Below are 19,810 nucleotides of genomic sequence, written 5' to 3'. Positions count from 1 at the left end.
CGAATATTGTATCATGATATGCTATCAACAAAAAGATGCCATCATACAAAAATCATATCATAAGCATTATATCATATATATTTCCGACTCATAGAGCCTGCCTTTATGTCTGAGTTGTCCCCATGGTTATTACGATTATGGTAAACTGACCCAAGACCGACGAGAGCTGAGATTTGATCTAATTATCAACTCACGTGCATGAAGCGATCAAACAATTGTCTGCATCACCTGTGCGGGGCGCGCTGTTCTCTGGTTGCGATTGTGGCAGTTGCGACTGATATATTTTCCCTTTTCGTCAATATCGACAATATCAGGGAAAACTGAAACCATCACAACATGCTAAAAATTCATAAATCTAAAACCTCATCAGTAGACAAAAATTGCCGTAATGAAGTCTGCTTTGGGGGCAAATAAAATCTTACGACGATAGCGAAATTTTGAACATGTTCAAAATCCATTTCAGTCCTATTTTCGTCATAGGAGGCTCCCCGATTTACTATGATTTACCTGCGATTGACGCAAATACGCTCTAATGACCTCATCGTACGATGCACTACGATCCTTGTGACCACGGCTTCATATATTTAAACCATTGCTTCCGATTCTTCCCCGACTTACGACGTACTGCGCTTATGCCGCGCATAAAACCTCCATCGCAGTCAATCGTACGATTCTTGTGACCGGGGCTTTAACGAAAGTTATGGTCGATTATAGACCCTCTGGTGTGTGACCTTGGTACTACAGCAGAACAATTTTTGTTTTTGCAGCAGTTACATCGAAACATTAAATGCATATGAATTAGTCAGAATGCTACACTTGTAAATCTGCGACTTGTGCCTTTTATCACATTTTAAATAGTGTAGTCATGCAATAGTTAATGGGGAACAGTTCTGCATTGGTTTCGATGTTAAAGGCGTATATGGGTAGGTGTTGGGAAGACAAAGATCAACGACAATTATAGACAGACCCCTTGGTACATGATCTTGGTACTGCAACAGAATTTTTGAAAAATATTTTTCCTGGACATGGCTTTGTTTTTTTTTAGGTACGGAGCTGAGATGGATGATGATGGTTCCAGTCGATGGGGAACGTTCAAGGCGGTGCCGCAGGGCAAGTTTGTCGGTAAGGTTTTCTGCAAGACTCGTCTGTTTTGACATTGCATAGCTCGGCCTACAATGTGAAGTCAGTTATCTGTGCGTCTGTCTGTCTGTCTGTCTGTCTGTGTGTGAACAAGGAAACTAAAAAAAATGGGTGGATTGCTTTCATAATTGATAGTACCTAAAAATGGTTAGAGTTTGGGTTTCTAGTGGCTTGTTATAGTACTTCAACCCTGTTTTCATATCTCCACCCTGAATTGAACAATCTATGTTGAACATAGTAAGTTTGGGTTGGAGGATAGCTCTGTTCTTGTGCATGGGATGGAGTGACATAGGTTTGACTGCCTTGGCAGCTTGTTCTGAAAATGCAGGAGCATTTTTGTTCGAAGTGTTTGAAAGATGATATCTGAAGAGAGCTTGGTGGATCATCATGATTTTAGCATGTGTTAGATATTATTGGCTCTATTAAAAGCTGGTTATGCAAATAAGGGATCTAACTTGCATGATTAATGTAGAAAATTTATAAGTCTAGCGCTAACCCTGTTTTCTAATTTTTCAGGCCACCAAAACATCAGCATCATTGTCAGTGACAGATACGGAAGGTAATTCACTTTCAAAACATATCCAAGATAGACAACTGCAGCATCCGACTCCTTTTCTCATCAGGCAAAAAAGCCATATCCAACCGTCACGAAACCACATATACTACCGATCATTGTGTATTCAAAAAAAGAGAGGAAATATTCATGCTATTTTTTTCTTTAATGTTCTTTTTTTCAGGTCTGAAGGCACTTGGGAAGCTAAACGTGTTAGCGCCAATATGAAGATGTACAATTTCCAGACCTATGCAAGTAAGCACCGATAATCCTTTTCTATTGATGTTGCAGCTGGACAATACAGTTTTTGTTTACATGGCAATATAGCTATACTTGTATGAGGGTCTGCATGCCTTTTTCCGTTAAGCGTTATGAGCCATTTTAATTCACCGTTAATCGTTACCGACCTGCTCTAATTCACCGTTAAACGTTATAGGTATATTCTTCGTGAAGCGTTATTGGTCGTTTTAATTCAACGTTAATCGTTATTTGTTATCCCGAATTCACCGTTAGGCGTTACCAAGAAATTCTTCGTAACTCGTTATACACACGAATTCAAATACCAGATAGAACCCCTGAAAATACAGGAAATGGCGTTTCAAAGGGTCCACAGATTTCAAAATTTCTCCGAGCCTCCCTACCTTCGGCTCTGGACAGGGTAAAATATGTTGCGGAAGCGTCGCCCTCACTCATTTATCACTCAATCATACAGATTTCAGTGTCAAACTTTGCTTATTTTCGGGCAAAAAGAACGTTACTCCTAGAATGCAGAAAATGAGGTTTCTCCGGTCCTCCCTTGCAACGGCTTGCGCCTTTGGCGCTCACGACGACATGGCGAAAATATGTTTGGGGCGTGGGTTTTCGCACAAAAACGTTTTCTCTCTAATAGTGTGATTTAATTAAGCTTCGTCTTACAGCAAAATCTGTTCTTCAAAATGCAGTAAATGGCGTTTTAGGCAGTCCAGATTTTGAAATTTTCCCCGACTTATATTGCAACGTCTCGTGCTTTCCGAGCTCGAAATGGTAAACTATGTCGGGGGCTCTGGAGGTGGAGGCCAAAGCTATAACCATGTGTAATCTTATGAAAATGTCAAAATCAACCTAGCTTGGTCGGTCGGCAAAATTTGCCGGAAAATGCAGGAAATAGCATTTAATAGGGTCTTGATTTTAAAAATTTCCCGGAGAGCATACCCCCGGACCTCCCTGGAATGCGTCGCGCCTTCGGCGCTCCATGTGCTGAAACAATAGTTCAATCCCCCCATAAGAAATTTGCTGCCGCCGTCTCTGTGGCGGGCCGGGAACTCTGCCTCCGTCAATTTACAGATGTCATGGACATTGTCCCTGTCATTCCTCCGGGTTCTGGGTCGGGCACCTTTTGCTTCTCACAATGTCATTTATAGTCGGATATTTTGACAAATTGATATCACTACTCTAGCGTTGTATGGATAGGAATGCACGTCAATGTTACTTTAGTGTTATGCTTTGTAATTCCTTCTGAATTTACCGTTAAGCGTTACCGGGCCTCCTGAATTTACCGTTAAGCGTTACCGGGCCTCCTGAATTCACCGTTAAGCGTTACTTCATCTTTGGTGACACACAAGTCTGCACGCTGCATTGTTAGCAGCGACGCCTAGCTGTAGTGTGAAGTAGTACAATCAGTATTTCCCCGGTGACAGACGGTAACCGAAACGTCAGTTGTGATTTTGTCTCCGTTGCGTATAAAGAACTTTGTAATAAGACCTCTTTGCTATATCAGACATTGACAGATATCAAAATTGTATAAAAAAATAAAAATTTGTCTGTTCCAGAGGTGAGTTCCGTGAGTCCCAGCGTCGGCAGTACTGAGGGGAGATCCACTATCACCATCAGCGGGGAGTGGTTCGACTCGACCTCACAGGTCGCAACGGTCATGGTAGGAGGTGAGGCGTCTTCCTTTGGTAAACGTTTATCCCATATAACGATAAACGCGATTTCAAAAGACAACAGTGTGGTTCCATGAACATGTTTACAGACATGTTGACTCAATGTACCTTGCTGCATAAAAAAACTAGGAATATGTTATCTTCACTTTTATCAATAAATCGATCGTCTAATCGGCCAATCAGTAAGCAAAGTCTTGTATCCGTGACTTATATCTAATACTACAAGGAAAAAATTACTTGCCCAACATTCCGTCAACCTTTGTCAAGGATTGGACCCGTCTATTGCTTTTTCCGTGACGTAATGTTAGAAACCACGTAACTACAGCAACAGGTCGTAAGTGTCCCGTCTCTGTTCAATGTCGTACAGCGAGCTCGAATGTACACTTCCTTCGTTCCTTTTGCAAAAAAGTCAGTATGTAGGGTTTTGTCGGGACGGAGGGTGACACATGTTATCTGGCACTTTGACGACCAATTGCTGCAGTCACGTGGCTATAACGTCACGTCCCGAATGTAGCAGTAGGCGGGTACATTCCGACAAAAGAAGTCAGCCGAAAATTTGGAAAAATTTATAATTAAGCGTTGGGCAAGTTTTGTCTGCTTTGTCATTACCAACACAGATAAACTACCATGCTTAGATGCTATAATACTCTAATGACATTTCAGGAGAGGAATGTAGCAGACAGGGGGACATAACGGACACCGAGATTGTGTGCCTGACGCCAAAGAAACCAACTAAGGAAGCAGTGTCCTACGCAGGTAAGCGACATAACTTGTTCACCAAACTGTCCATCATTGATGATTCCAGAGCCAGAAAATATCTCAGTACTGTACTAATATTTCATCACAGTAAAGCAAAGCGAAACTTACGGTGGAATATGACTGTTGGTTTGTGTACAAGACGAAATTGTAAAGCCTAGCAGACGAAACTTGAGCATCCTCGCAGGCCTCACTTTCGTGCGAGATCTTGTGCAAACTCGCTCGGCTGTGGACCCCTCGCGAGAGCACTTTTTAAAATGGCCGCCATAACTGTAAATGGATCAATTGTTATTTTATTACCGCATGTAATAAACCAACAAAATGCAATATATCTTTGTTAAATGTAATCGTTTGAATTTTTCTTGAATTTTATTCTATTTCCAAGGAAACCGTGGTGTCTACAGGGAGGTTTGGGAGTACGATGAATCATCATCTATACCTGCCCTGACTGACCTACCGGTCGGTGAACCCACAGAGAGCACATGGATAGACAGCTTCAGTTGGACCAACCGTTCCGAGGTAATGAGATATACAACCGCCAAATGTCTTTTGAATTTCTACCAACAAAGATGTCGGTCCAATATTTCCGTGTTTTTGTCGAGTTTGATCCTTTTAGTAAAGCTTTTATACCGAATGTAAAAATACAACTGGATGATCATGATATAAATACTGGCGCTAAATGTTCTTAGATCAACCGTTAGAAAGAGGGAAATTGAATAAAGATCTGGCCAATATCATAACCAAAAGTCCACAAAGATATTTTCTATACACGACAGGAACGTGTATTGCAGTATTTTACCTCAGAATGGCGAAATTTACCATTGAAGATGACATAACGATTCTGTAACACAGACTCATAAGTAAAGAACGCCGACTTCAGTCTCGTTTTGGTGCATGGTCCCCGGAAAATCTAAAATGGCCGCCATCATTGGTAAGGTGTCTATTGATGCTTTTGTATTGATACCTTAATAATGTCTGTCTGCAGAGTTATTTCTCCCGCGTGAGGGGATTCTTCATTCCGCCCAACGACAACGACTATCAGTTTGTGCTGCAAGACTGTGTGAAGCCCTCTGACGATTTTGTCTTGTACTTAAGTCCGAGTGGACCTGAAGATGAGCCGGTGAGTCTGTTTGCCTATTTCTTGACACACATCATGTAAGACACATTATCCCAAATATTAAGTTGCTAGAGATGCACAGTTACCTTAAACATCTTCAAAACAGAGTCAATATCTTCTATACAGGACAGAATAGGCAATGTTGATTCAATTATATGTATGACGTTATCTGGACGTGACGCTAGAGCCACGTGACTGATGCAACGGGTCGTAAGTGTCAGATAATCTGTATCGCCCCCCGTCACTGTTCAATACCGGACGGTAAGCTCGTTGATGAAGTCAAGTGGCTCAACAAACGTCACATCACGGAAGTAACACTAGACGGGTCCATTCCGTGAGCAAGGGAAGTCCCAAGTTCCACTTAAAGTTTAGTCTTCATAACGTGATTTATCAACATAAATGAACTTTCAGGCTATTATCACACTAAACAGTTTAATCTAATCTATTACAGTTGGACGTTCTCGAATGTCCCGATTCCGGCCGACGCTGGTCAGAGAGGTACACACTGACCGGAGGCAAAAGGTAAACTCTTCTTAAAATAGACGATGATTTATCTAAAACCATACACAAAACCGAACATGAAAAAACGTAAAAACAAAGGAAAATGCTCACAGAAGCAACGAAAACATATTCTTTTGTTCCTTCAATCGCCAGCCAGAGGACAACCCTGCTATTAAAACCAATGAACTCACGTTCTATTGAAGAAGTGCGTAATTTTACTGCCTTGAGCGACGAATAGAAGTCAAACCAAACCAAAGGAACTCTAGATTTTAGCATTTTACTATATTGGTATCTTATAGGTATCACATGCTAGTACCACTGTAATCATTATCGTTATTCAATACTACATGTACTTACGATTAATCTTCGTAAATGTGTTTGCAAATATTTCATTCATATAAATTGTACCCCTTTCCACATGAAAAGATCAAAGACTGTGTATCAATCATTTGTTGATCCCTACTTTACACAGTTACTACATGGAGGTCCGCTACAGACACGAGTGGTCTAACGACACTCAGAAGGAGTTGAGAGGAGTGGCTATGAAGATGTTCAACACGGACTATGTGGGAGGGCAGAACTACCACGCACAGAACGAGAAGCAAGAGATCAAAATCACCTCAACCGTCGTTCGCGAGAAACAGGTCGGTATTAAAAGTTAATTTATCAGATATTCTCAATTCATTATTCTTTGACGCTTGTGAAAGGATAACGACGAAGGTGAGGAAATAACTCCTCTGGAGGGCCGACTCCCCTAGCGTACTGTTGTTTCTATTTTTTTAAATTTCTACTATTAGACTACCTATCCATAGGCCCTGGTAGAGGCACGTATAAGGATGTTCATAGTTTCAACTGCGCATGCATAGAGAAATGCATTGTGGGTGATATGTCAGAGTTGAAGGACCCTGATACATAAAAAAACGCGTCTCGACAAATCTACAGAATGATCTAGACAGCGATTGTTCACAAATGTTAGGGGCCTTGACTTTTGACATATTACCCATAATACAATTCGCTGCGCATGCGCACTTAGAACCATGGAATTCATTGCCATACAAAATGAGTAAGTACCGGTAGGATAAACCTTTTGAGGAACATCCGTTCATATCTTTCATCCAACTTCTAAGTCTACGTACGGAATTTTTAACTGAAATGATTATGTGTGTCTATCATGCAGAGTATCGTCCTCGGCAGTGATGTACAAGACTTCACACTTGAATATGGCGGAGTTCAGTCAGAAACGATCCAAGCCGACGCCTCTCAAAGACAGGTGAGATTCTATCTATACTCACTGGGTATTAGCAGGAAAGGTCATCTGAGATGATATAATAAATGTAGAAGTAAACTATTCCCCTACTCAAGAATTTGCACTAACTGTAATGTTTAACTGATGCACTCGACCTTCCTAAGCTCTCTGACCCAATTGCTCTGGACACTTGAGTTTTATTCACGTGTTCTTATCAAAGTCAATAAGTCAAAGTTCGCTGAGAGCCGATATCAGCCCCCGTCTTGGTTGAGAGACGTAAAGGAAGCAATCTGCATCAGGTCGCACCGACATTCCCTCAACTGGAACAGAGGGGCGATATCGACTTCCAATAAACTTTGACCTATTGCTGACGTCACGCGACAATAAAAATCACTTGTCCAGGGCGATTGGTTCGGAAATCTGAAGAAGACTGAGTGAATCAGTTGGAAATATTTTCGTTGTCAGTTTTAAATTCTATCATGGCAATGATCAAGGATACTTTCACAACCATTGACGATCATGCCACTGTCGTGATCAGAGAAGATGAGTATATACAAACTGGAGTGGCAATGGAAATATCATTATCTATCCAAATGACGGAAATGTAGAACAAGCAAGACTCACGTATCACTATACAACACGACTACTTACAGCACTCTTTTTCAGATGAGGAGAGCCATCGAGCAGATGTTACAAACAGTGTGTCCTGACGAGGTGGCCAATCCCAACCAGGCTATCAGACAGTTTGCTGACGACTACGAGGGCGAACGAAACCGACCTGAAACAGGGTCGAGGGTAGGTCGTGGATAGTCTGACTAAAATCACGCTCATAGCGCCCAGCCCTACAATTGCCGCCGGCCCTACAATTGCCCTCGGGTAGGAGTCATTAACCCCAGCCAGCGAGAGATTGTTTGAACACAGGCTAGGTAGTGGATTGGATCTACTCTCAAAGCAGAGGTTGAGTCGTGGAGATATAGTAGTCGAAAAAATTAAACCGTAAGAGGAGCGTCGGTGTAATTTTTCCGACTACATACTATATCTCCTCGACTCAACCTCTGCTTGGAGAGTAGATTGGATCAGAAGTTACGAACTTTACATGATCACAAGAACAGGACATGCATAATGCAATTGTGTGGGCACCTAGAAAGATACTAAAATCCATTATGATTATTTGCTTTGGATAACAAGGTTGAACTTTATTTAAAAAAATATGCTCATAGTCGACGTTTTTGTACTATTCCACACGCTGCTATCATTGCTGTCCCAACTCAAATGTAAAGTGCATTTGGAACCGCATTGTTAGCAGCTACACCTACTGTAGCTACAGTGTGAAATAGTGCCAGTTAGTATTGCACTGAGGAAGGTGACAGGCAGGTACCAAAACGTCGGATAAGATTTTATGTCTTGGTTGTGAATAAAAAAAATCCTTATTACCCAGAGATTTTCCAACTTGACTAATTCATTCACGGAGGGTATTCATTTTATAGAGAACATATTGCTTTTTCTTAATTTGCAGATAGCATAAAATCTATAACATATTTCATTCCTCTTTACAAAATGTTGGTGAGTTTAAGAAGTTTTGACATCCCTGTACAGGTAGAAGCTGATGAGACCGAGCCTTTCTGTGGTAAACAGTCCCTGAAGAACCCGTCACATCTGTATCGTACCAACCGTGACCACAACCTCAACGCTATCGACCCGAACATGGACAAAGTGGTACGACGTCTTAATGATAATTACATTGAACAATAACCTAGACAACCAATGTTACATATTCAATCTATACGATTCCGCACCGCCTTTCTTATCAGGCATATTAACTACCACCTACTCAAGCCATCATCAGGCACATAGGATGTGACCTAGGTAACTTATGTTACTCTTAAGTAACTTGTTTTCACTCCACCGCTCACACACATAGTACTAGCTAGAATATAAATTCAAAGCGTAGCTCATGAAGTAGTCTTTATTGCGTAGCTGGCTTCTATAAATGGGCATCAGATCACTAGAGCACAACATGGTGTCAACAGTGGGATAGTACATAAACAACACATACACACGACTCGTGCATGAGAACCTTTTGGGTGTGCTGAAGGCGATACGTCACTATTTTTTGATGTGGCTATTTCTAAATACATGAAGCAGAATCAAGCGCCTAAAGAAATCCTGAGAAAAATTTCCTAGTAAGATTTTCACACGTTATTTCCGTACACAATATAAAGCACCTACCAACAAGCTTTCGGGCAGTTCTCTGATCCTTCTAGAGACGGGGGCCGATACCGATTGCCGGAAACCCTCTACCCGTTGTTGACATCACGCTTCCGTTAGTCGTAATCTTAATAACGGAAGTCGTAATCATCTCTTACGTTCCACAGATGTATATACAAATAAGCTATCCCTTTACTAAAAACATACTACGGAAGCCTGATGTAGAATAATACATTTTATTGATGTAGTCTTGCAGATATGAACTGACATCTCTTACGTTCCGCAGATGTGCTTTGCCTACAAGGGCAACATGGCGTCAAAGATCGGCTTCCGTTTCCGGTACGACAGTAATGAGGAGAGGGAAGAGGAGACTGCCTGGTTCGGCCCTGAAAATGACACTAGTCTGGACTTCGCTGCCGACAGGGAGTATGTCTTAAGACCAGTTCTCGTCTGTTTTTTATTATTTTCAAAGACCATAAATCTTGCAGATGGAAGGATGTAACAACAACAATATTTATTGACACGAGAAAAAGTACAGTTAACTTTGTATGGTCAACTATAAACTACAACATAAAAGAGAGAAAGAATACAGAATATATCTCACAATTCTACTAATTAAACAATATAGGATAACAAGATTCTACTAACATGAGACAATCATATGAAAAAAAAGTTTTTGCTGACGCCCTAGGATTGGAGCCATGCAAATCCAAAAAGTGGCCGAAAAAACATAAGCTTCATGGCGAATGTAATATGGTAGGATATAAACCTGACACTGCCGGTGTGTTTCTCAAACAAAACTCTTGTTAATCCAACTAGCAAACTGTATTTTTGCCTGAGGGTATATGCAAATGCTGAATATATCATCTAACAAAACTTCTTCCCAGGTGGAAATACACCTGCATCAACCTCCAGGCCTTGTTTTCCAACCTTCGACCACTAGCACCTAACGTCAGAATCCAGGACATCCAGGTGGCTTCAGAAGAAGAAGATTCGGGTGATGACTTCTTCATCGACAATATTTTCATAGGCAAAGTGGAGCCGATGCCATCAGAGAGTAAGTGAAGTGTTTCTTTTATGGTTAACAAATAACTTACTTCACGAGTACCAATCTAAAGGTTTTAATTTTAGGTATGAATAAGGCTGTATTATATTATGTTTCATCGTATTTGATACATGTGATTGAACGTAATAAATGTGTTGAAATAATTGCAATCTGAAGAACAACAACCTAGAGTCCACGACTGTAAACTACACTGCCGTGGAGTCCACGACAGTAATATAAAGTCCACGGTCGTGGAGTCCACGACAGTAATATAAAGTTCACGGTCATGGAGTCCACGACAGTAAATTCCACTACCATGGAGTCCACGACAGTAATATAATGCCCATCGTCGTGTTCACGGCTGTATGAGTGGGATTGTAATGTCCACGACTGTAAAGCTCACGGCCATGGAGTCCACGACAGTAAAGAGCAGGACCGTAAAGACCATTGAGTTCGCAAATGTTAAGTCCATGGTTGTGGAGTCCACTACTGTATATGCTTTTTTCATTAGACGTGGCGAATAGACGTCGCCTTGCAGCTCAGCTGGGTGGTACCATGGTGAAGGAAGTGGAGGTGGACAAGGTTGAGAGCGGATATGACGTCACTTTCATCCCGTACAACTGCGGGCACAGCTTCCCTCTCATGCAGGCACAGGTATAGCACAATTAGAAATAAATGGTAACGTTACATTGACATTTCCAAGTGTTCAACGATCGTGAGAACTAGTCCACGCTTTTGGGCAAACTACATTCATACATGTAATGCTATATACTATACATTTTACTATATAAAATAAAATCTCGATTTTTCTGGAGGTTATAGTAGATACAATGGGCGGAAAAGAATTGAAACATTTTTTTTACAATTTTGAAGGTGACGTGTTCAGGAGACTGTGGTGTGAACGTTGACCAGCTGCAAGTGGCGAGTCTTCCGGTGCAGGGCAGCTTCTACATCACATTCGACGGCAGAGTTGCAGAAGGTTAACATTTACATAAACTTAAATCTCAAAAATCTTTAAGTACGAAAAAAATCACATGTATACATGTAATGTACACGTAAAGCATTAACTTCCTGAAATAATGTATCTTTACGCTTATTTAAAGATGTTAATTCATGCATTGAACATTGAAATTCTCCATTAAACACGTACGCTTTCGTGCGTTTAGATTTTAATATGAGACAGCTATGTGAGTTCATGAATATGATAATGAAAGATGTTACCATTTTGATAATGAATTTCGTACCAAATCTTTAACAAATAGGTTGTCATTTTTTTCTCTTATTTCTTGTTTTTTTCAATCGCTTTACGTCGTGGTTTTGAAGAAAGAACCGTTAGTCAAAGATGAATTCTCTTGAGATTTAATTGCTTCTTTAGCCATCGTTTGTCCCAAATTTCAGTACCAGCAAATGCCACTGAAGATGACCTGGTCGACATTCTAAAGTTGGAACTTGGCATTGACGCAAAGGTTGAACTTGAGGGAGAGTGTTCTGGTTACAAGTGGAAGATAGAATGGCTGCTGGATGGAGGCGACAAAGATGATCTTGTGGTAAGATTTACACAATGTAAAAAATTGTTTTCTTGCGCAACATCATGTTTCAATTGCGTGATATTATCATTAAAGCTTGCCCTTTTTGGCGACGCTTCAGGAAGCAAGCCCGGTGCAAAAAGTCCAAGAATTGTACAGTCAGGTTTTGGAATGTCAGAGTAAGTGTAGTTTCGTTTTGAAGAAATCCCCTGAAGATTCAGTCCTAGAAAGAGGGACAGTCGCATTCCAGAGATTGTTAGAAAAAATATGTAGAGCGAAAATTTGCAAAAATCACCTTTTCTTTAATTTTTTTCAAAAACGAATTTTCTTCTAAATCAGAGATTTACAACCAACATATTTTCAGCTACTGTCTGGGGCACTGTCACCATGACAATAACTGTCTTCTTACCATCTTTGTTGTTGTCTTTCCAATGGTTTGATATTATAGGTTGATGGAACAGACCTGACAGGAAACGATGTGAAGATTGAACTGAGAAACAATAACAATGGCGGTCTGTGGTTCTACCCTATCCCGGGTGATATGCTGCGCACCTGGCACGATACCCCACAGGTAGTATTTTCAAACATCCGTTGAATGATGTCTGAACATAAATGCTGATATCCGTAGTGACAAAGAAACGGAATCTACCTACTACTCTACTATGTTAATCTGTTATAGAACCCACAAGCTTGGGTGTATGGAATTTCATTTTCGTAAAATGATAGTCCAGGGCCCTTTTGTTATCCATTGTGTCTCGGGCACGGTATTGGAAGGCTCACCTCAACACTCTCCTTCCAGGGTATCCGCAGGTGATTCAATTTGCAGCCTCTAAACAATGGGTTCCTATACAAAAAAGAGGAGAAAGCAACTGTTAGTAACTCAACTATCTGACGTTACTGGCACACAAACATACCCTCATATGAAAGCCCGACATCTCAGCTATCCGAAAAACCACATTTCGGCATGAATCTAACGGCGAGAACTTCCGGGAAACTGAAAGATTGACCCATGACCTCAAAACCGCACCACAACCCAGTGAGGAGGCCATGTGCTAGGACAAAAAAGTCCCAACTTTATACCCCCTAAAAACCACACAAACTCAGCTTTTTGGCCCTAATCACAAAGTTGAAACCCTCCCCTGTCACACCCACCTCAAAACTGCCAGGATTTCTACCCATTTGACCAGGAAAAAAATCTTGAAGTTTTAGGCCCTGAACTATAATCGACCACCATCAATTTGCATGGCGGATTGACCTGCGGATCCCCTCCAACACCTTTTACCTCCCACCCGAAGGCAGTCGTGTTAACTGTCTTTTCCAGGGGCACAATGTCAGTGGAATGTAAGGGGATTCGAACTCAGTACCTCTTGGTTCTGGGCCAAACATCCTATGTATTAGCCAGCACGACGCCAATTATTTATGTCTTGTGCACAAAAAAGTCAAGCCCAAAAAGGAAATTTCGTTACCTTTCTGTAAGATGGTAGGATATGTTAACTTTGTGTATCATAGACATATTCTGTTTCAGGTGGAGGTGTCTATCAACAATATCCCATCCCGTTGTGAGGGAGACTGTAGCTTTTCTTGGGCGACACACAACACGCCTACTGTAACCAGTGTGAACCCCGAACAAGGTACCACAGTGACTGTTGTTGGCGACGCCTCAGGGGGTAGCCAAGTAGTATTTCTGTTATGTGGTCATGGTTGTATCGTTGTAACGAACGTTGTAACGACCGTTTGGACCCAAAAGTACGCTTATGTCCGCTGCGCTCCTTTAGTCTTTCTTGTGAATCTAGTATTGGCCATTTCGGCCGTTTAGAGTTAAAGTCATTGTCTAGTTCTATGTCTGTTTTATTTCTCTTGGATTTTCCAGGATCATGTGCTAGTTTTCTCTGTTTTGTACATACTAAATTATTCGAGTTACCATAGTTTCTATTTTACAGTGCCTTCTTTTTTTGTTACGATTAATCAGCAATTTCCATTACACTAAATCTTATCTTTAAGGACGAAATCCATTCTTAAAGTCAACATAAAGCATTACTTTTGTTTAAAAGATCGGTTTCCGTACAGTGTACCCTTAAATGTGGCCACAATTTGTACAGAAAGTTTTCCTTTGGACCTTTCCGTCACGCGATAAATTGTTTTTATTATGCACACTTTTCTTAAAGGACAAGGCGGGACGGAGGTAAACATTGTCGGCACCGGTTTGAGCGCTGACTGTAATGACATCAGGGTTGTGATTGGTCACACGGAGGATACTGACGAAGGCGTGGTCTGTGAACCAACTTCATGCGAATCTAATACCATACAATGCACAAGTAAGAAACATATCTACCTGACATATATTCGGATGGAAGTTTATCTGTGTTGGTAAATGAATACGTTTTATGAATAAGGACTGAAATTTACGTAGTCAACACTTGGACGATTGGGACCCTTTCAATGAATCGGTCGTCTACGGCTACTTCCTGGACGAGGCATTGGAGACACCTGACTGCAGCAACCGGTCGGAAGTATCATATAACCAGTGCATCCCCCCTCTAAGGCTCTCTGTTCAACGTAGTAAATTTCAAGATGTCCCAAGCGTCCAAGTGTTCGCTATGGAAACATCATAGGAATGCAAGATGATAATTACCTTCCTCAAGAAGTTTAGTTTTCGGGCGTGCCATGCTGGAGTGGCTGTGGACGTATGGGTGCATAACTAGAAAAGCAATTGGTGTTTCATCATTATAGTTGGTAGTTGTCAGGGAGACAAAGGTGAAATTTGGAAATGGGCGTCGTAGGTCCTTCCTACGGCGCTTCAGCGGAACCTATATGTAATGTGTTTTTTTACACATTACTTAAGAAGCAATGGATGCATATTTCCATCGAATCCCATCACTGACGATGGACAAATTGCCGTGAACATTTCAGTTGGAAGTTCCGGACGAGGACAACATACAGTGAAAGTGTACGTGTTGCCACACGGAAACGATCCGGATGCAAACACGAACGGCAGGGCGACAGGAGACGTGTCCTTCACTTACCTGGGAGGCGTTGCTGGGATCAGTCCAACAACATCTGGACTTGGAGGTATCTAGACGTTACGATACCCGCCTCTCAATACTGGATGGTTCATACTGCAATGCTTTCTTATTACCTTCGCCGAGAAGGATATGTCATGGATGGATGTTTTAATGGTCGGTATGATTTTTAACCTGTATGTCACTTTGATAAAGACCAATAAAATAGTATATTGTGTCGATTATGTAGATTAGAACTTGTAAAATTAGTGGGGCAAATGTATATTTCAATTGGGCTGATTTACAGGAGCTGCCCGCTAATTCCATAATCTAAGATATTCTAATTTGCATAATCAGTGATGGGATCGCATCACTGGTAAACGATGGAAAGGCCATACTTAGTGACACATGTAGGTTAGAAGAATATAAAAAAATGTACTCAGGCACATACGGCTTGATCACCGTAAGAAATACATATGATTGTATTTCTCATTACTCATTACTCTATTATAGGTGGTGTTGAGTTGAATGTTACTGGACATGGTTTTGCCGATGATGACATTCCTATAGTTGGTGGAAAGGATTGTGACGTCATCTCTCGAAGCGACGAACAGATCGTCTGCATCGTTCCTCCAGGGGTGAGTACTTGTCATAACACATTAATATTGATGGTTACTTTATGCGGCTATACGCCTGCGACTAAACTATTAAACCACCTTTGGAAACGACTCAGGGATGAGCCCAACGATATAGTATTGTGTGCAGTAGGAATTCTAGGAATTGTACAGGAAAGTGTCCACAGGAATGTCATTACGCAGTCTGGAATGTTAGTTTAAGCACTCAGCAGTATTGTGTAAGGGCCTGGAAGACACTGTCGTCTGCACCGCAGCCGACCGATAATGATGATGATAGTATTGTGGCCGGAATAATGTTTACTTAGGAAACTAGAGTGTCCCAAGGGACCACTGGAATGACTTAAGTTGGAACGTGCCCGCAGGATTGTGTATTAGCAAGAATGTCAGAATTGCCCATGAGCTTGTCGAAAAGTTATCGTAGATTCTCTCCTCTTTGATCACATCAAGACAATACATAAGCATGAAATGTAATGTATTCAGATCTAATTTTCTATCTACGTTACAGAAACTATATTGTCTTTGTCTACGTTTATTCACCATATGTCTGGATTTAACATTAATGTCTGTCTGAGGCTCTTCTTTTTCTTTTGCAAGTCCCCTGGGAGCGTAGTTGTTACTGTCAATGGTGCTGGTGGCGCGGCCATGACAGCTGCAGATAGCTTCACATACGACGCCGGTCTAAACCCCACCATCACAGCATACTCACCTAGTCGAAGTAGCGTTACAGGTGAGCACAGTATGACGCTATAAAATCTAATGTAACATTTAATGTTCTATATGTGACGCTAGTTGTAGTTGTCCTTTATCACAAGACATTTTTTGTTCAAATCAAGTGATATGACTCCAATCTGGCTAAAGCGTAAACCATCACTTATTTCTGTAAATGTCGATGTTATTGATTACAATTTGCCTCTTATACTATATAATATCTTATGTTTTTTTCTGTAGTCCATTTGATACAAAACATTGCAAATTAAAAACACCGTCTGTCGCGTTGCATTAACATATCTTCCTGAATACCTCGTTTTTAAAAACTAACGAATATAGGTACATAACGAATAATGGTACACTAACTTTACATATTTGTAAGATAACGTCATATGTACTTGTCTCATATTCTGGTGACTGACGTGTAGCTACACGTACTTGGATAGCATTATGATATGTTGGGAAAGGGTTGCTTTTGATCAATTTCTCAATATTGCAGGCGGAGAAACATTGACAATCGAGGGTTCAGGATTCGGGAATGCGCCATCTCTTTTCTTCAGGGGTCCTGAAGAGATCGTGGAGGTTACTGCATGTGAGTGTGTGTTTCTTTTACCAGTTTACAATGTACAAACATTTGTGCAAAGTTTGGAGACGGAGAAAAGGATAATTTATTTATGTAAAAGAAACGTATACAGAGAAGTAAGTAAATGTACACTCAAATGTTAATATAAAGATTAATATTGTGCAGGAAGAGGGAAAAAGACTGCAAGATTTCATGTCTTCATCATTCAAACTTAACACATATAAATAAATAATCTTGATAATCATAACGTTACAATATGTAAACGGAGACAAAGTTGTAAAAAAAACTAATGCAGGTCAGCGGATAGGCATGCGAAATTCACTAATGACAAATGACAAATGACAAAACATGTAATAGTTGTTGTCATACATTATATCATGTACAATTGTCGTGCAATAAAGTTCTTCAGTATAAATTGTTTCTGACTTAGGGAAAAGAGATGCTGCTACATTAAGTGTAGTTCGGTGCCTAAACGAACTCGTCAAAAAATATCAGAGTATACCAGATATACCAGAAATGCTAGAATGCTAACGCTACTCGTACATACATGTTTTCGCATACCCTTACAGCTGGAAGTGGGTCTAGCATCACATGTACCCTACCTGCCCTGGGACCAGGGACGTACGATATCTTGCTGTACGTTGATGGGGCTGGTTATGGTGTAATGGACGGGTGAGTTGATGTTATATCTCATTCCTGTTCACTAAGGGTTGCCACACACGGTCAAACCTGTTCACATGACCTTCTTTGTATCAGGACCGCATAGCAAATTTCACAATTTATTGGTCGTTCAGTTGACACAAGTACCAAGACCCCTAACTATAGAGATCAACTGTCCACTTAGAATCTGAACGACTTTTTGGGGCGGTTTGGACTGTATATATGTCACTTGGATCTGTGCTAAATATTCTGTATGCAGTAAAGGTTTACGAAAAGGATTTGCAAGGGGACAGTCTCACAGTTGAGGTCGTGTCCAATGGCAGCTACAGTAAGAGACTCCGATTCAAATTTCGGAGTCAGCTGCAGGACACCTCAGTTTGGATTGCACTCGTCTTCCAGAAGGGGCGTAGAATGGGGGCTCCATGTTTGTGCCTCGAGCGCGTCAAAGGGGCAACCCCTTAAACGTCCTCGGGGCATCTCCTCTCTGTAGAAATATGCCTTGCTTGTAAAACGGTGAGGAAACTTACTGTCCTATGTGTGCGTAGACACTACAAAGGTCTGAAGGAACAAAAGAACGAACGAAGAAACGAACGAAAATATATTATTTTTTTCCAGATCCACGGCCTTCCCGACCATTGAGTACGTTCTAAGTGTGACGGGAATGTCCCCATCCCGAGGGTCCCTATCCGGCGGGACACTTGTGGGACTTTCCGGAGAGGGTTTCAGCACAGACGTCGAGGGATATTCCGTTATGTTCGGTGATACAGTATGCGAGGTATGAGTATGCACTGCTCATATATTTCTACAATTATGAACCGTCCCATATAAGAGTGAATTCCTTAACCTAATTTCAAAATCATTTTAGGGAAGCAGTTTATCTGTTTTGCTAATGGAAATAACATAATAGAGACTGACCAAGACCTAAAATTTGGTCATATTGAAGTGACATAATAAGTCACATGACTGCAGTAACGGGTCGTAAGTGCTAGAGAACCTGTGACGCCCCGTCTCTATACAGGTCGTATCCAGCTCCTCTAATGAGATATGGTGCAGAATGACGAGCGCTGGTAGACGCCATATTGTGGACAACGGCGGGGCGCATCCAAGTAAGAAGACTCTGTGTTTTAAGAATATCAGATGAGAGATTATATACCTTTCCACGTCAAAACACATCAAATAATTTAAACGTTAACGCAGTAAACATTTTATATTACATATGAATTTAATCAATAGTTTCATTGTTCTTGCCAATTCAGCTCATACATATTCAACTAGACCATCCAATTTCTACAGTTTCAAGCTACCTTAACCCAATACAAACAAAAAAAGCGAACCTTTCTCTGCCGTCGTGCCATCGATATTTGGAATACCCTACCACCCAGCATCAAGTCACTATCCAGTCCATCTAACTTTAAAAGAGCTATCCACCATTTGGTCTCAAGTTAAGAGTTTAGGTATTGTTTTATGTTATAATCATGCATGTGGGTTTCGTTTAATCCTATAGTGCATATGTCTGTGTCTACATTACTGTTTTACTGTGAAGATTAGCCTTTGGATCTATGGTGTCTCAATAAACACAATATAACTAACCTTTCTTAGACTATGGCAATGGCTACGCCTGGAGCCACAGTACCCTGACCATCGAGGAAGGAGACACGGTGGTGTGGAACTGGTCACCCCCTACTCCAGGTGTTGGGTTCTCCGTCATGCAGACTACCGGTTTAGATGGTGAACTCCTGCAAAACGGCTTCTCTAGTGGACCAAAGTCTAGCCAAGGTAAGGGCCTAATACTACATTATACCCTACGGTTCCATTTGCATTGGTGTTCGCAGGAATTGTAGCCCCGGCAGGGCTCCGAAGCCACAAATTTGTCGCGGTGGACCGAGGGGTTTCTCGGTGTTTTTTTACGGGTAAATGACGGAGTCTATTAGTCGCCGGGTTCCGTGTTGATTTTAACTGCGTGACTGCGTCTCAGAGAAATCAGAGGGCCCGGATATGTCCCCAAACAGCTCGGTAGCCATATGGTGTCTTCGGGGCCACGTAGGGATTACGTAAAAAAAAATCCAGAAGAACAGACCGTGAATTACCCGGAGGGGCCCTTTTTCGTAATGGGACCGTAGAGTTACACATAACCGACTATGCCCCGTCGGAAGCAGTCTGATCAGTTTTAGGCAACGCCGATCTTTAGCATCAACCATTTCAAAACTATGC

At 41.3% G+C, this 19,810-nt stretch overlaps 1 protein-coding gene across 1 annotated transcript in view; it reads left to right on the top strand.

Moving 5' to 3' along the window:
* The window catches only part of LOC118422996 (fibrocystin-L-like), a 66,509-nt gene that overhangs the window by 11,453 nt on the left and 35,246 nt on the right, over positions 1-19,810 (top strand). Inside the window, exons 8-35 of the mRNA XM_035830891.1 lie at positions 1,046-1,122; positions 1,657-1,699; positions 1,878-1,948; positions 3,502-3,612; positions 4,279-4,371; positions 4,757-4,890; positions 5,357-5,491; positions 5,940-6,010; positions 6,462-6,633; positions 7,167-7,259; positions 7,902-8,030; positions 8,832-8,951; positions 9,730-9,869; positions 10,331-10,500; positions 11,000-11,142; positions 11,362-11,467; positions 11,887-12,035; positions 12,463-12,585; positions 13,540-13,645; positions 14,180-14,329; positions 14,925-15,083; positions 15,527-15,651; positions 16,243-16,375; positions 16,856-16,948; positions 17,509-17,611; positions 18,215-18,374; positions 18,618-18,705; positions 19,199-19,375. Of these exons, the coding sequence (XP_035686784.1) occupies positions 1,046-1,122; positions 1,657-1,699; positions 1,878-1,948; positions 3,502-3,612; positions 4,279-4,371; positions 4,757-4,890; positions 5,357-5,491; positions 5,940-6,010; positions 6,462-6,633; positions 7,167-7,259; positions 7,902-8,030; positions 8,832-8,951; positions 9,730-9,869; positions 10,331-10,500; positions 11,000-11,142; positions 11,362-11,467; positions 11,887-12,035; positions 12,463-12,585; positions 13,540-13,645; positions 14,180-14,329; positions 14,925-15,083; positions 15,527-15,651; positions 16,243-16,375; positions 16,856-16,948; positions 17,509-17,611; positions 18,215-18,374; positions 18,618-18,705; positions 19,199-19,375 (3,374 nt within the window). The remainder of the gene's footprint in view (positions 1-1,045; positions 1,123-1,656; positions 1,700-1,877; positions 1,949-3,501; positions 3,613-4,278; positions 4,372-4,756; positions 4,891-5,356; positions 5,492-5,939; positions 6,011-6,461; positions 6,634-7,166; positions 7,260-7,901; positions 8,031-8,831; positions 8,952-9,729; positions 9,870-10,330; positions 10,501-10,999; positions 11,143-11,361; positions 11,468-11,886; positions 12,036-12,462; positions 12,586-13,539; positions 13,646-14,179; positions 14,330-14,924; positions 15,084-15,526; positions 15,652-16,242; positions 16,376-16,855; positions 16,949-17,508; positions 17,612-18,214; positions 18,375-18,617; positions 18,706-19,198; positions 19,376-19,810) is intronic.

The sequence above is a fragment of the Branchiostoma floridae genome, chromosome 9 (assembly GCF_000003815.2).
Source record: "Branchiostoma floridae strain S238N-H82 chromosome 9, Bfl_VNyyK, whole genome shotgun sequence".
Classification (NCBI taxonomy): Eukaryota; Metazoa; Chordata; class Leptocardii; order Amphioxiformes; family Branchiostomatidae; genus Branchiostoma; species Branchiostoma floridae.
This window is presented reverse-complemented; position numbering and strand designations above follow the sequence as displayed.